The 16,809-nt window shown below is 47.7% G+C and overlaps 1 protein-coding gene across 2 annotated transcripts in view; it reads right to left on the reverse strand.

The window, feature by feature from the left end:
- Positions 1-16,809, reverse strand: part of SRSF11 (serine and arginine rich splicing factor 11) — an 18,437-nt gene continuing 1,628 nt past the window's right edge. The window contains exons 3-13 of one of the 2 annotated variants that reach the window (XM_053985285.1): positions 11,590-11,723; positions 7,648-7,757; positions 6,383-6,475; positions 5,135-5,184; positions 4,702-4,829; positions 3,709-3,790; positions 3,335-3,466; positions 3,013-3,102; positions 2,174-2,269; positions 1,443-1,581; positions 1-1,342 (exon numbers count right to left, since the gene is read on the reverse strand). In XM_053985285.1, the coding sequence (XP_053841260.1) occupies positions 1,145-1,342; positions 1,443-1,581; positions 2,174-2,269; positions 3,013-3,102; positions 3,335-3,466; positions 3,709-3,790; positions 4,702-4,829; positions 5,135-5,184; positions 6,383-6,475; positions 7,648-7,757; positions 11,590-11,723 (1,252 nt within the window). In that variant the 3' untranslated portion in view covers positions 1-1,144. The remainder of the gene's footprint in view (positions 1,343-1,442; positions 1,582-2,173; positions 2,270-3,012; positions 3,103-3,334; positions 3,467-3,708; positions 3,791-4,701; positions 4,830-5,134; positions 5,185-6,382; positions 6,476-7,647; positions 7,758-11,589; positions 11,724-16,809) is intronic. The other variant, XM_053985286.1, reaches the window with a different exon arrangement.

The following is a 16,809-nucleotide window of genomic DNA, read 5'->3' on the forward strand; positions in this document are numbered from 1 at the left end:
TTGAAGTTTCAGGGTTTTATTATCAAAGTTTTGTAAAACATTTTCCGAAACTGTACATCGACATGGCACAGACTGTCGGCTACTTTTGTCTCTTTACCTGCACAAAAGTAAAAGCTCTGGAGCTGCTGGAACTAAGGAACAGCTTTGGGTAACTACTCTGCAAATACCATGGGATCACCGAGTGCGGGAGGGAGGGAACGGCCGGGACAGGAACACAAATTCATCCGTTTGTACAACTTGAGATCAAGTAAAAAGTACATTATCAATGGACTCGCTTTAAAAACAGACCAAGGTCATTTTAAAATGCACTCCCTGCTGCAGCGGGTGAGCTCCCGAGCCCCCAGCCCTGGGCGAGGCTGCTCCCCCAACCCTCCCTCACTGGGCACAGCCAGGATTCCCCTTCCCAAGGTCAGATCGTTCCAGCTCTCCCTGGGACATGGAGAGAGAGCCCTCAGGAAGGTCAGGGCACAGAACCCTGGGCAAAGCCAACCAAAACCCAACGGGAACCCAAACCCAACCAAGCCCAGCACATGGCTTAAAACCAGAACTAAAGCCAAGAGCACAAAGAGCTGGTGCGATCCAAGGCCAACTCCGGAGTGTCCGGGAGGCCCCTGGCAGCCACTCGGTGGCTGCAGGACAGGAGGGCTGTGCCCCACTCCCGGGGCATTCCCACAGGACAGGAGGGCTGTGCCACACTCCCAGGGCATTCCCACAGGACAGGAGGGCTGTGCCCCACTCCCGGGGCATTCCCACAGGACAGGAGGGCTGTGCCCCACTCCCGGGGCATTCCCACAGGACAGGAGGGCTGTGCCCCACTCCCGGGGCATTCCCACAGGACAGGAGGGCTGTGCCACACTCCCCACACTGCTGGGCCCTGCTGGCTCAGCCCGGGACACTCCGGAGGGAGGGAAGCAGGGAGGGAGGCAGGGAGGGAGGAGGGGTGGCCCAGCCCGTGCTGTGGGAGGGACCTGCGGCCTGGCCCGGCCCCAGCTGGGCCCCCGGAGCAGGGGATCCCTGTCTCAAGCTTTGGGTGTGAGTTAGTATCGGGATGGACAGACCATGGAGAGCTCGGAGCTGGATACATCTAGGTGGAGGATTAACAAGTACAGCATAAAGGATCACACTGGAGGGGCTGTGGGCGGGCTCAGTCGCTCATGTCCATGTCCTCCTCGTGGTGGTCGTCCCCGTTCACCTTGGATTCCCTGCCCGGATCCCCGCTGCCCTTCTCGGCTCCGGGCTCCTTCCCTTTGGGGGAGGGAGCATCTGCCACCTTCTTCTCCTCCTTCTTCTCCTTCTCGCTGTCGTAGCCCTGTTCCTCCTCGTCGTAGTCCCTTGTGACCTGCTTTGCCAGGGAAAGGGACACGTTAGCACTTCCCTGTGGGCCGGGGCGGGGGGGACGTGGGGCAGGGCTGGGAGCAGCTCCAGGGCTTTTTGGAACATACTTTCACATCCTTGTCGCTCTCGGATTTCCGGTCGCGATCCTTCTCCTTGTCTTTGCTCTTCTTTTTCTTGCTCGTTGAACGCTCCCTCTCGTCTCTGCTCCTCTCCTTGTCTTTATCCTTCTTCTTTTCCTTTTTATGCCTGTGAGACCAGCAGGAAGAGCATGAGGCCCATCACCCCATTCCATGGCTGGAACTGTGTCCAGAGCGTTACCCACAGCAATCCCAAAGGAAAATGGCAGAGTGCAAGTAGGGAACAGGCTCTGCTTTCAGGAAATACCCAAAATCCCAACTTCTTAGCTCTGGCTCAAGGACAACACCACAAAGCCAAGGCTGAGCAATGCTGTGGCAAACAGAACCATGGAATCTCCTGAGCTGAAGGGCCCCACAGGGATTTTGGAGTCCAAATCCTGGACAGCAGGAACAGCAATGCTCCAGTGTTTTACAGAGGAGCACCTCGAGTCCCCCATGCTGGGACAGGGTCACAAAACGCCCAGGCCACCCAAAACCAGCTGATTCCTACTGTGCAGAGCCAAAGGGGCTGGGAATTGTGGCACGTCCTACTCCTGCCACCCATGGAACCCCCCCGACCCTTGGAGCTCCCAGCCCAGAGCAGCTCCACAAAAGCAGCAAAGATTCCCCACACACAGAATCCCCTGGGAGCCTCCCTGGAGGTCACAAGTTGGGAATTTCCCACCCCGACACCATTCCTCCCAGCCAAGTGTTTCCCTGACCTTCTGGGCGACGGGGACCGGGACATTTTCCGTTTGGGAGACCTTGGCTTTTTCGGGGACCGCGTCCCGCTCCGGCTCCGCCGGCGCCGCCGCTCCCTGCAGGGAGACACAGGAGCTTTGGAAATCTCTGTTTATTTTTTTAGAGCTACAAATGCATCCCTAACGCCAACCCTAGCCCTGCTCACAGGGTACTAAAGAGCTGTTAAAACTGCAAGTTGAATTTGGAAGTTTTTTTTAAAAACATGAAACACTTTTGCCTGGATTTATTCCCTAAATCAGGAAGAGCTTGGCAGTGACCCTGGAGCATCAAATTCTGACACAGAGCAAGGAAAAACAGGTCTAAACCCAAAGAATTTACCTCAAACACTGCAGGAAAATGCAAATATCTTACAGATACAGATGGTAGAATTTAAAAACTGCAAGTTGAATTTGGAAGTTTTTTTAAAAACATGAAATGCTTTTGCCTGGATTTATTCCCTAAATCAGGAAGAGCTTGGCAGTGACCCTGGAGCATCAAATTCTGACACAGAGCAAGGAAAAACTGGTCTGAACCCAAAGAATTTACCTCAAACACTGCAGGAAAATGCAATTATCTTACAGACACAGATGGTAGAGGTGTTGCTGTGCCTGTACCAGACACATCCTCATTGGAATTATGCTCCAATGGGATCCAGGCATAGTTTGGGTTGGAAGGCACCTCAAAGCCCAGCTCCTTCCATGGGCAGGGACACCTTCCACAGACCAGCTGCTCTATCACAAGAACATTTTTTTCCATTTAATATTGAAATGTATCAAAATCCTGCTGGGCACAGAGAGCAAGGAAAATCCCATTTCTGTACCTGCTTGTGCTTCTGGATCTTCTGGTTGTGCTGTAGCTTTTGGGGGGAGTTTTAGAACGCTTCTTTTCTTTCTCTTCCTTCTTTTTATCCCTTTTAGTAGAAGAGAGATTAAGTTTGAGTCACTTTCAAACAGCACTTCCTCATCTGGGAAAGGGATGCAGAGCTGGGAGGGACAGGGGTGGCTCCCCAGGCTCCAGCCCCTCCAGGTGCTCCAGCCCCTCCAGGTGCTCCCTGAACTGGACACAGCCCTGGGGGACCCAGCAGTGGCAGCACAGGGGACAATCCCTGCCCAGCTCAGGACTGGACTCCCTGGAGCCATTACCTGGTTTTGGATGTGCTCCGAGACCTCCTGCTCCTGTCTCTGGAATGAGATCTCCTTCTCCTCGGACTCTTGGATCGCCTCCTGCTTCTGGATTTGGAATGGGACCTTCTCCTTGATCTGCTCCTGGAGCGTCTGCCAGGGACACACCAACATGGAGTCACAGGAGGGACATCCTGGGACTGCTCCCAGCCCAGCTGCTCAGGGCAAGGAAACCCCCAAAAACCCAGCAAAAGCCTCAATCCACAGGAGCTCTGCACACTGAGATGTCAATAAAGCTTTGGAGCCTGAAATCAAAGCCAAGGCTCTTCCCAAGAATGATTTTTGCAGGAATTGTTCCAGCTGTGGGAGGTGTTTCTAAGGAATTGCTCAGTCACCTGTGTCTGGATGAGGAAGGTGTCCTCCTCCTCCTCGAGCGTGACCTCGACCTTGAATGTCTTCTTTTTTCATCTTTTTTGTCTGAAAAAGGAAAAGCAGAATGAAAACCAGTGTTTTGTTTTAATACTCAAAAAGATTTTCTAAAGGAAAAGGACCTGGAGCTTCATGTAACTGATATAAATCAACCTGATCTTGCCATTTGAAATGAAGGCTCATCTATAATTTTCTTCACAAGACGACAAAAAGAATGAACAGAGGATGGGGACATGTTTGTGACACAAATTAACAGTTTTATGCAAAACTGGAGAAGTCAAAATTCAGAAAAAAAGCCTGAAGTCAGTGAAAAGCTGATGGCTGCAGGGCAATGGAAAATCCTGTGAAAACACCAGAATCTGCCATTTCCTGAGGGGCTGAAGGACCTGTCAAATGATAGTTTTGGACTTCTCACAAAAAAGGCTCAAGCTAAGCAAGAACAGGAGCTCTGTTCTTTCCTAGAAATCATCAGGAGGCTGCAGAACCAATGAATATTCTATATTTTCAGTGTTCAGGTTTCTGCCTCTCAGATTTGGTGGCTCTGACATTTGTGAGAGAGCTGCTGGAGCTTGTTCTAAAGTGAAACCTGCTGAAAGAAGCTCCAAGAAAGAGAATTATTTACAAACCTGCCCAGATTAGGAATGAAGATAAAAGAAAGCATCCCTGACAAGCATCAGGAAGTTGGGTGTTTTATAGCCTTCAAACCAGTGAATTTTGGGAAAATCAAGGGATTAGTTCCAGCCCATTTCTGCAGGACACATGGAGCACCCACTACAGGATGATTAAAAACCTAATAAAGGAATTCCCCACAGACCACAGGCATTAAGGCAGGGCTCTGCAGCCCATCAGTTTTTAAATCAAACCCTCTCAGTTGGATTAGAACAAACCCATCAGTTTTGATCAGGTGCTGTGTCCAAGCCCCATGCTGGCTGGAATGGCTCATTCCAGGCTGGAATTACCTGGCTCTATAGCAGCAGAAATTAAGGACTGTGCTTCTCGGACTCTCTTCATGGCCTCTTCTATTTCTTTACTGGAGGTATCTGATTTCAGACTGGGGGACACGAGACCTGCAGCCACATGGTTCAACCTGGGCAACACAAAAGTCCCAAGTTCAGGACTCAGGAATCCAAGGGATACAGCTCTGCATTGTCAGACCCAGCCAGTTCACAGGGTCAGGAAATCCTGGGATGGTTCTGGTTTGGAGGGACATCAAGCCCATCTCATCCCACCCCCTGCCATGGGCAGAGAACCTTCCCTAGCCCAGGGTGCTCCAAGGCCCTTCCAAGCTGGCATCAGCTCCAGCAGGACAGGGACTGGGCACTGAATCCCCATGGATATCCCCATGGATTCCCCAGCAGTGCAGTACAAGGCTTTGGGAACACCAGTGCTTACTTTGGATCCACTGTGCTCATCAGTTTTAGGAGCTGATCTGCTGCAAGAGACTGTGAGGGAAAAACAAAGTTAGAACCAGGCTGGGAGATGTGAGAGCTCCAGAGACCCTTCCTTGGGATGTCCCCTGGAAGTTTTCCCAGCTGGAAAACCAGAGCAGAACACCCCCCAGCAAAGAGCAAAGGCCACACTGGGCTGCTGTGACTGGGGCTGCTGGGAGGGTGTGAACACCCACCCTGGGGCTCAGGGGATTTATTTCCCACAGCAGCCAAAGCCAGCCCTGCCTGGGCAGGATCAGGGATAAAACCACAAATGGATAAAAATACCAACAGATAGATAAAAATACACTGCTGGGGTGTGTTGTATCTACCATTTTGTACTAGTAACTTTTTGTGCACAGGTTATTTCTGTCGCTGCAAGAGAACAGAGCCCTCTCTAAGCTGTCTGTCCACGGAAGACCTCAATGCCAACTTATAAACATTTAAATATTCCATGAAAAAATGTATTTTACAGCTCTTAGGATAACCCAGGTATTGTTCTGATCAGTCACTTCCTGCAACAATGGGGTATTAAGAAGAAAACATTTAATCCTCACTCATTTTTTTAATGATGAACCCCAAGTTTCATTTTTGAAATGTTGGTTACAATCTGATGGTTTAATGTACAAAAATCCTCCATCATCCCAAATTTCTATTTTTCTAATTTGCCTTTAAAATTTTTTTTTTTCATTTATTATTTAATTTTCACCACCATTTGCTTGTTCTTCCACATGGGAACACATTAAAAAATTCTATGATTGCACTAGCAATGCATTAAATTACAGCTGCTTCTTGTTGCTGTGAAAGCATATTTGGTTCTTACCTCTTAAATATTTTATCTATATAGATATGTTTTTATTGATATAAATATACAAAATATTACAGTACTTCAAAGCCTTTTTTGTTCAGCTGTAACAACCTAATGAAGTTTCCTCACATTTTCGACACCTACAAAATTAAAAAGTCAAACTACTTTTTACTTGAGGAACAAGGCAGGTTCCTGGCCTGATAATGAAATATTTCATTGCTATTCCCAAATTACTCCTTGGCCCCTTCCAACATTTAATTTGATATTCAAGCAGGTATTTTTTATTCCAAGCAGAAAGCAATCCCTGGAGCTCCCTGGCAGTGGCTGTGAAGTGATACAAATGCAAACCACTCCTAGAGCAGGAAAGAGGGGGGCAATAAAGGATATTTTGGAATGAGGACGTACCTGGGAGTTCAGGTTTGCTCCAGGAAGCCCAAGAGCAGCAAGGGCAGGGTCGAGAGCAGGAGCTCCTAAAGCAGCTAAAGGGACAGCACCAATCTGTGGCAGAGACAGCAGTTAGGGCAGTGACAAAATCAGTCAGGGACATCACTGGGCAGGGGAAATAAAGGTGAAGGAGTAAAGCATTCCAGCAAATCGAAGGGATAGTTGAAAATGAAGTTCTGTTTCAGCGCTAAAATGGAAATTCATTCCAAGTTTTTGATGCTATTGTCCCATTTCTAATTCATTTTAAGGTTGAGATGGCCACAGTTTATGTTGAAAGGCAATTTAACAATATTGCATCCCTGCAAATGTCCCTAATATGGTTAAAAAGCTACTGGAGAGCAGAAGGCTCCCTAAAGCAGCTCATTTTGGGCCATTTCAAATGAGATGATTGAGACAGACACCCAAACCCAACCCACACTGCCAAGATGTGCTTGAAACCCTGGCTGTGCAGCACATTCCCCTAAAATGGATGTGTTGAACACATCCCACCAGGGGGGCTGGGAGCAGCCTGGGCTCCAGAGACACAGCTGCAACTCAGGTGGCTCAACAACCATTTCCAGGATTCACATGCACAGGGTTTTTTGTGAGTGAAATCTTTTGGGTTGTATTTGGTCCTTCCAACCCCTTCCCTGAGTTTCAAAGGTTAAATTTAGGCTCTTCCCTCCTGAGCAGCTCCATGGCCAGGGGGTCCTTCAGCTAAGCAGGAGCTGAGGTGGGTTTGAGAAGTGCAGGATTAATGAGGCTTTATTATGATTAATTTGCCTCCTGCACTTTGATTCTGGGCCCTGTTAAGAGCTGAGCTGTGACTCCAGCTTCTCCCACGATGTGCACTTTTCACTGTTCATCTTCCACATGAATTCCTGTGGGTTCACACAACCAGGCTCCAATTTTCCCCTCAGCTGGAGGATTAATGAAGGGAATCTCACAGTGTGGCAACTCCTTGGACTTGAGGAATTTAAGATCTGTGAGACCTCTACTGCTTGTCACAGCTGTAAAGCACAGTGGGTGAGAGGCACAAACAGGGCCCTGAGAAACCAGGAAATAGGGAAATAAGGATTTTCCATCTAACAGCTTGTCGCTGTCGTGCCCCAATTCACATCAGAGCTGTCCCAATCCACCAGGGTCGATAAACCACTCTAGGAATTGGAATCAACACGTGAGTCCTGAAAGAAAGAGCAGGAATGAAGTGGGAATGCAGCAGAAGACACCCAGGACCCCCAGCCTACCTGAGAGAGAGGGTTGGGAGTGGGCAGCAGGCCACCCCCGGGCAGCAGCCCTGCCACGGCATTAGCTGGTGCCAAGAGAGACAAAGCCTTAGTCTCATCAGGAATGACTCCTGCAGGGAAACAGCCTGGCATTAGAGTGCATCCCAGCCCAGAGGCACCAAATACACAAATACACCCAGCAAAGTCTCCCTGATACACCACCTGAGTTTGTTGAAAGTACTTATGTTGGCTAAAATACAAAGCTTGATGGCTATTAATATTTAGCATTAACTTTTTTTGTCAGAATGCAACTTCAATGGGTGACAATTTGACTGTTCCTTTTTCTCTACAAAAGGTTAAGTTTCTAGAGCAAAAAAAAAATAGCACAATACACACTACTTTGTTGTTAACACTGCCAAGGTTTCATCACCTGTACTCGATTTTTAAGTCATGAACCAAACGTAAGCAAGCACAGTCGGTTCTCCAGGGGTGAGAGTGCTCTCAACTTTCAAAAGCTGTTTTATGAACAACGACTCGTGTCGGCTGCTTCACTACAAAGCACACAGAAAAATCAAGATACACAAGACAAAAAAAGTTGGATTTAGGGGTTAATAATATGGTACAGTTCACTATGTTTTCTTTTACACCTACCATACAAATTTTGGCAAACTTAAAGAGAAGGGATGGGTGTTTTGGGTAGGGCTTTTGCTGACGTGTCACATGGAATGCGGTCCCTGCGGCTCTCCGGGAATGCTGGGGGTGTGTCTGTGGCTGGGATACACACAGGGATGCTGGCACATTCCTTACCTGTGCAGTAAAATGCTTTTGTTCCAATATGTGCCAGCTTAGAGCACCAACAATGCTGCTGCCACCTGCCGTGGCACAGGGGACTCGTGGCCCAAAGTCTTGCAGCCAGCTAAGCCCAGGGGTTACTGCACTGCCTGCTCTGCACACAGAGTGCTCAGGGCCCTACTAGCAAACAGTTGTGGAGGGAGTTTTACTCTATCCAACAGCAAAAGCCCTATACAGATGGATTAATTTGTTAATGTGCCCAAGCCCCCAAAATGAGAGTTCAATAAAACAATTTTACTATATAGTTGCAAATACCAGTAGTGTTTCTGTAATACATATTAAGAAACTGCATCTCATCATAAAACATACAATATGTACAGGGCACTTAAGAGAAACTGGATAAGCTGCAGAAGAAAACTGTTGGGTGGTATTTTCAGCAGGGCCTGGTATATAGTTCAGGCTGAACCAGGGAAAAGAACTGTAAAACACAACAACAAAAAAGAAAAACCACTGTTAAATAAAGGTAATGGTTCCTCCCACCTATACTGAGAAGTGCCGATAATCTACACAAATGTACAATACACAGCACTGATATCTGGCTCGTGGCACTGAGCTGGCAGCACTTTAGATACCCAAAGTTATGGAGGGACAGGGGAAAAAGGTCATGGAGGCAAAGGGCAGGAATGCATAAATATATCAACATACCTACAGAGAGATTATGGGGTCATTTGGCATGCAAAATTATGTCTCAAGAGGATATTTATCAATTACAGCTAAACATTTCAAATTAGTGCAACTACAACATTTCTGGCATCTAAATACAAATCCTCAGACTTAGCTCGAGACACCTCACAGAAGATCTGCATCCATTAAAAAAAATTCATGCATCTGATCCTCTAATTGTTTCTTTAAAAAGTATTTAAATAAACTACAATTTAAAAAAAGCAATGAGGCCCCTCACCAGTTAATTTTCATGCTTCAAGAGCTTTTTTTACTGCTGCTTTGTTAGAACCATGAAATACTGCATGAATGTGTAGAAATGAAAGAAAAAGAAACAGACAAAAGAAACAAACATTAACCAAAGAACCTAAACACCCCCCCCAGCCATCTTTAACCTTAAGAGTTCCTTCCAAATCCAGGAATTAGCCCAGAGAAAATGACAAATACTAAACCTTACCGTAGCCTTTGTGTATAGTTCTATAACACAAAGCAACAGCCAACACCAAAGTGTCTGTGTGAGCTAAAACTTGGGACAGGGGGGAATTATTGCACTAAACAGATAATAAACATTTGCTTTAGTGACAGGCAGTAATCACAGAGATTCATTAGCACAGCAGAAATCAGAGAGAGGAGGGCCCCATTCAGCACAGGCCTGGCTTTAAGCACATCAGCAGTGGCACTGTGGGTTGGGCAAATGCTGCTCCTGGTTGAACTGGGACCCTGGCAGGCTGAATTTTGGGGGGACAACTGTACTCCAGCACAGGGACAGAAGTATGGGATTATCAACCCAGGGGCAATACTTTATTGGCTGAACACCTCTCTTGTGATGTGCCAAGGCCATTAAATTCTGAACTGTTCGACAACACAAGGTACAGCCCAGGAGGGACTCCTTAACAGGCCCAGGAATATATTCTACTTTAATAATTGGATTTTCTGAAGCCCAGCTGCTGGGCAGGTTTCTCTGCGTGCCAGGTTTATCCACAGCGGACAAAGAGAAAAGTGGGTTTATCCTTGTAGGAAGAGTTAAACACTGGGATTATTCCCATGGGCCTTGGGGAATATTCCAGCACAATCTCACTGGACTGGTGCTGTGTTTAACACCCACGCAGGGACAAGAAGCCTCTCGGCTCTGCTGTTCTCTAGCAGTGGCAGCAGGAGCAGTAACTCCATGGCAGAAGGGGTTCTGTGCCCTCAGGAAGCAGCAGGGCTCACTCAGAGGCCACGCTGCACATTCCTACACTCCAGGAATTAGGCTGGGCATCTTTTTAAGTTTTGTATCTTTTAAGCTTAAGGAACACAAAGATAAGGTAAGACAGCTCCCCAGGCCTCAAGAGGCAGCTCCAGCATGACAGATTACAGGTGTGACCCCAGGCCATGTACCAAACTTAGCGCTGTAGTATGACTTAATCTGCAAGATTTTATTCAATTCAACCCTTCCCAGAAGTAAATCAAGAAATGAACAAGTACAATGGAAATCAGTTACTTCTAAAGCAAGTCTAGAAGAGTTTAATAAGACTTCTGTAAGAAGAGGTGTCTTCTCAGCACTTTGCTTTTAAGGTAAGTTCCAAAAACCCTGCTCATTGCCTTTCAAATTACTGTAACACCCTAAAATGTAAAAATAAAAAGAAGAAGAGAAAATGTAGTTAACAAGTGGTTACACCAGGAAAACACTTGGGGACTTGAGTGCTTGCTGGCCTTTAGTTAATGGCTAGAATCCCCTGTAGCTGCAGAGGACCCACTGTTTTTCAGTCATCTGGAAGGGCTTTGCATTTGCCTTCTCCACTACAAAAATCACACACACAAATAACAGAGAGAAGAGTTTATTATTTAGTGAAATTCTATTAAATATATCAAGGATGAACAAGAAAACTTGGAATTAAAAACTAGGACCAGTGCCCATGTGGCACCTCTTGGAAGTTGTCACTTTTGAATTAAACCGTAATTATTCAAACCCTTGGTATACTGGACTCCACAAGGAGAGTGAGGGCCTTTTTTTGGGGATGTTCCCAAATAGATGCAGTGGCAGCATATCCCAAAGGAATGTTAATTCCTCTCCCATGCACTCTCAGGGAGGGAGAAACCGTTCTCATGAAGAGAGTGAAAGTGGCAAGCAATTATTAAGGTAAAATTGCCTTAAAACATTGACCTGTTTGCATTACAATCTGTCCGGGAAAACGTCTCATTGAGACTGACACAGAGCAAAATTTGCATAAAATTCTGCCTAGAACGTTCTTATTCTACACTTTAAGACACACAAAACTTTCCACTCAGATTTGGTGTCACTATGGCAGCAAACTGACCAAATCCAGGGGCCAAAGGCAATATACCAAGGGTTTCAGAATGGCAATCTCTGACGTGTTTGACATAGGACTACTGTTAAATTCTGTGCACTAGACAGGAACCAACCACCACCCAAGGGTGGCCCCATAGAACATCAAACAAGTTACAAACCTTCAGCATAGGGAACGACTATGAGGGCTCTGTCAACGAACACAGTGTTTGTCAGGTGCTGGGCCACCACGGCCGAGTCGGGGTCGTGGAACTTTACAAAGCACACGCGCGACGACACCGGCAAGGGGGAGTCACTGCAAGAGACAGAGGCAGCACTCAGGGACAGCAGGCAAGCACCCCACCCAGCCCAAAGCCACACAGCTGCCAGACCCCCTCACTGGGAGCTGCACGTGAGCCCTGGCATGGCTTGGAGCTGCACGTGAGCTCTGGCATTGCTTGGAGCTGCACATGAGCCCTGGCATTGCTTGGAGCTGCACGTGAGCCCTGGCATTGCTTGGAGCTGCACATGAGCTCTGCTACAGCTTGGAGCTGCACGTGAGCTCTGGCATTGCTTGGAGCTGCACGTGAGCTCTGTTATTGCTTGGAGCTGCACGTGAGCTCTGGCATTGCTTGGAGCTGCACGTGAGCTCTGTCATTGCTTGGAGCTGCACGTGAGCTCTGGCATTGCTTGGAGCTGCACGTGAGCTCTGTAATTCTTGGGGCTGCACATGAGCTCTGTTATTGCTTGGAGCTGCATGTGAGCCCTGGCATTGCTTGGAGCTGCACGTGAGCTCTGTTATTGCTTGGAGCTGCACGTGAGCTCTGTCATTGCTTGGAGCTGCACATGAGCCCTGGCATTGCTTGGAGCTGCACATGAGCTCTGTTAATTCTTGGAGCTGCACGTGAGCTCTGTTATTCTTGGAGCTGCACATGAGCTCTGTTATTCTTGGAGCTGCACATGAGCTCTGTTGTTGCTTGGAGCTGCACGTGAGCCCTGGCATTGCTTGGAGCTGCACGTGAGCTCTGTTAATTCTTGGAGCTGCACATGAGCTCTGTCATTGCTTGGAGCTGCACATGAGCTTTGTTATTCTTGGAGCTGCACATGAGCTCTGTCATTGCTTGGAGCTGCACATGAGCTCTGCTATTGCTTGGAGCTGCACGTGAGCCCTGGCATTGCTTGGAGCTGCACGTGAGCTCTGGCATTGCTTGGAGCTGCACATGAGCTCTGTTATTGCTTGGAGCTGCACGTGAACTCTGTTATTCTTGGGGCTGCACATGAGCTCTGTTATTCTTGGAGCTGCACGTGAGCTCTGTTATTCTTGGAGCTGCACGTGAGCCCTGGCATTGCTTGGAGCTGCACATGAGCTCTGTTATTCTTGGGGCTGCACATGAGCTCTGTTATTGCTTGGAGCTGCACGTGAGCTCTGTTATTGCTTGGAGCTGCACCTGAGCTCTGTTATTCTTGGGGCTGCACATGAGCTCTGTCATTGCTTGGAGCTGCACGTGAGCCCTGGCATTGCTTGGAGCTGCACATGAGCTCTGTCATTGCTTGGAGCTGCACGTGAGCCCTGGCATTGCTTGGAGCTGCACGTGAGCTCTGGCATTGCTTGGAGCTGCACGTGAGCTCTGTTATTGCTTGGAGCTGCACATGAGCTCTGTTATTGCTTGGAGCTGCACATGAGCTCTGGCATTGCTTGGAGCTGCATGTGAGCCCTGGCATTGCTTGGAGCTGCACGTGAGCTCTGTTATTGCTTGGAGCTGCACGTGAGCTCTGTTATTGCTTGGAGCTGCACATGAGCTCTGTCATTGCTTGGAGCTGCACATGAGCTCTGTTATTCTTGGAGCTGCACATGAGCTCTGTCATTGCTTGGAGCTGCACGTGAGCCCTGGCATTGCTTGGAGCTGCACGTGAGCTCTGGCATTGCTTGGAGCTGCACGTGAGCTCTGTTATTGCTTGGAGCTGCACATGAGCTCTGTTATTGCTTGGAGCTGCACATGAGCTCTGGCATTGCTTGGAGCTGCATGTGAGCCCTGGCATTGCTTGGAGCTGCACGTGAGCTCTGTTATTGCTTGGAGCTGCACGTGAGCTCTGTTATTGCTTGGAGCTGCACGTGAGCTCTGTTATTGCTTGGAGCTGCACGTGAGCTCTGTTATTCTTGGAGCTGCATGTGAGCTCTGTTATGCACAATAAACCCACGAGCGGCCACCTGAATGCAAATTCTGCCCTGGCTGGAAAACTTGGCTGAAAAAAAAAGATAAAAAGTGACCAACTGAACTGTCTCAGTTAAACCCTGTGGTCTCACACTCGCTGCTTTAGGCCCCAGATAACTGATTAAGGTAAATTGTGAAACGAAGAGGGTGATGATTAAAGGATCCTTGTGACAAGGGCATGTAGGGGCAGGGTGTGGGGTGACAGAGGGCAGGGATGGATGGGATATTGGGAAGGAATTCCTGGCTGGGAGGGTGCTGAGACCCTGGAATAGAATTCCCAGAGCAGCTGTGGCTGCCCCTGGATCCCTGCAGTGCCCAAGGCCAGGCTGGAGCAGCCTGGGACAGGGGGAGGTGTCCCTGCCATGGCAGGGGTGGCACTGGGTGGGCTCTAAGGTTGCTCCCAACCCAAACCAGTCTGGGATTTTGTTTTATTTATCAACCCAATTCCAACCCAGCTTCTAGACTAAACGTCACCACGCTCCCACATCCTGAGGAATGCCCAGTGCTGAGCTCCTGCCTGTCTTCAGCAGGGATGAACAAACACAAGGAAATGTAAGGAGCTCAGGCAGGAATGAAAAGCTGAGCACACTAAAACAGACCTCCCTCCAAGCTACGCCTGTGCCTGCTCCAGCTCAGAACAAGTGTCTGTCAACCTACAAACCCAAAACTGAGAAGTTTTGAGCCACTTTGAAAAAAAATCAACCCAGAAATATCCACTTTCTATAACAGGAAAGAATGGTAGAACTAGAGCTGTAAGTTCCCTAAAACCAAACCAAGCTGAAAACCCAGGTGCAGTCAACCCAGGCAAGCTCCAGGATGGGTTTTAAGAGCCCCCCTGTCCTGAAAGTGGGGCAGATTTTGCTGTAATTGGATGTACAAAGCGAAAGACAGGAAGAAAAAAAAATTCTTCTGCAGACAGAACTGTGGGGCAGAGGAGTTAAAAGCTGCCTCCAGAAGGCCCAGGCAGGGAGTGGAAGCAGCAGCAAATCCTAAACCCCTTGTTCCTATACCAGGCCAGAGGTCCAGATCAGCCTGTGGAGCTCTGAAAACATCACTGATCCTGACAAAAGCTGCTTTTCCTTCCTGGATTCCCAGCCAAACTCCAAAACATCTGACTTCAAAGGCATCCCAGCTCCAGAGCAGTTTGATCTGGGCTGCTGAGGCTGATCAAGCCTTTCAGCACTGGGGGTTGTCAGAATTCAGGAACAGCTCCCACACGAGCAGACAGATCCAGGGTCTATTTTGGGCACTGCAAATGCCAAAAGCTCCTTCACCTTCAGCCCCACTGGGCCCACCACGCACAACTGCCCCCAGTGTCTGTCAGACCACACTTCAATAACCTTACATTTCACCTGGTGTGGAAAACTAAATTGGAGCCAGCACATTGCAGCTTCTGAAACATTAAAATTAGAAACAGCCACTTGCTCCCACAGCTTGCAGACTGAATAAATTGGGAAATAACTGCAGTGATAAATGGGAGAAAAAAAAATTGAATCTGTTGGCTCTTTTGTGCCCAGGAATCCACAGCAGCTTGCCTTTTTTAGTCTATAAGTAATAATTAATAATAAATAATAATAACATGAACCCAAAGAAGCGTTAGTAGAAGGTGTTTAACAAAATCACAGTAAAATTGTAAAGGAAAGCAAATCAAGGGTTGATGGCAGAGCTGAAGGAACTCCTGAACTAAACTGCATAAAAATTACACAATTCATTACAGAAATGCAGCCCAGTATTTTGAGGCATTTTTAAAATGCCAGTGATAACAAAGGAATGTGAACCAGAGCAGATCCTATTGACTCTTCAGCAGATCCTGTTTACAGCCAGGAGTGTCACTGGGAATGCTCTGGGGTAGCTGAGCTTTCTCCCAAAATAATGAACCAAAAAAAACCAACTGAAAATGTGTTAGGCAATGCTTCTGCAGCCTGACATTTAATTTACATCTGTGTATTGCACTTTTAGAAATGGCATTTCCACTCACTCTCAAATCCAAGCTGGGTGAAATTCAACAAGAACTGGATGTTCTCAACAGCTCCCCAAAAAAGCCACCATCCATCGTTATTCTAATTCACCCAAGACTGAAGCATTCAGGAATTGTCTCTCAGCCACTGGAATGCTGGGACACACAAGGATTTCCTGGGGCTGCAATACAGGAAACTCAGACATCCACTCCCCTCCACTTTCCAGTTTGGATGGAGTTTTATGGAATATAATAAAGATGAGAACCAGGAAACAGAGTCGGGGAAAAGCAGGAGGAGGAGAATTGGAAGAAGTCCCAAAGTTGGTTGTGCATTAAAGATGTAACTGAAGAGTACAATAAAATGGGAAGCAGGGGATTAAATAAACTGGGAAAAGGAGGTGGACGAGGGGAGAGAAGGAAAACCAGGAATTGAGAGAGGCTCAGGAAGTTACACATGATCTGAAGAGCAGGAGAATAAGGAAGTTCTACAGCAGAGTCAGAGAGACACAGATCAAACAAGGAGGTGGAGCAAAGGAAATGGAACTGGTTCCTCAAATACTACAGGCAAGGGAGAATCCCAGCAGGAGCCAGAAAGGAATCCAGATTATGGGGAGAATTCACAGATTATGATTTATATCCCATTCCCCTCCAAAAATGGATGGGCACCATGGGAAGGGAAAAGTCAGGAGCTGGAATCTGAGGGAGAAGGAGCAGAAAAAGAAGGTGGCACTATTAGAAAATGTCCCTCTCTTTGGGGTGAAGTGGGTGGGGGCCCAGAAGTTACCCAGAGCAGATTGTCACCAGCCCAGGGAAAACCCCCTGGGGCTGAGCTCCTCACACAAGGGAAAGAACACCAAGGCACTGCAGCAATCCCTGAACAGATTCGTTAATGTGTATCTAAAGCTACAAAGTTTCAGAGACACAAATCACCTCTAACAAGCTCCTGAAAAGTGACCCCAAGGGTTCAAACACAGAACAGGCCAGGAAAGGACTGCACCTGCCACAGGTGAGCTCCTGCCATGTCAGCTACCCCAGCTGGGAACAAGGAAACTCCCTCTGGAACTGTTTTGGTTTGTGCTAGCAGGGATGGAAGCCTCCATGAGGAAAAACAAATGCTCTGCTATAGTTTTTTCCCCTAAAATAAAAAAAAAACCCAAGTAATTTTGGGTAATTACAAATAATTGATTGTTTGATTAATCTTCAACGTGGCAGAAAGAAAACCTTTAACTTAC

This window comes from Vidua macroura, chromosome 9 (genome assembly GCF_024509145.1).
Source record: "Vidua macroura isolate BioBank_ID:100142 chromosome 9, ASM2450914v1, whole genome shotgun sequence".
NCBI classification, from domain to species: domain Eukaryota; kingdom Metazoa; phylum Chordata; class Aves; order Passeriformes; family Viduidae; genus Vidua; species Vidua macroura.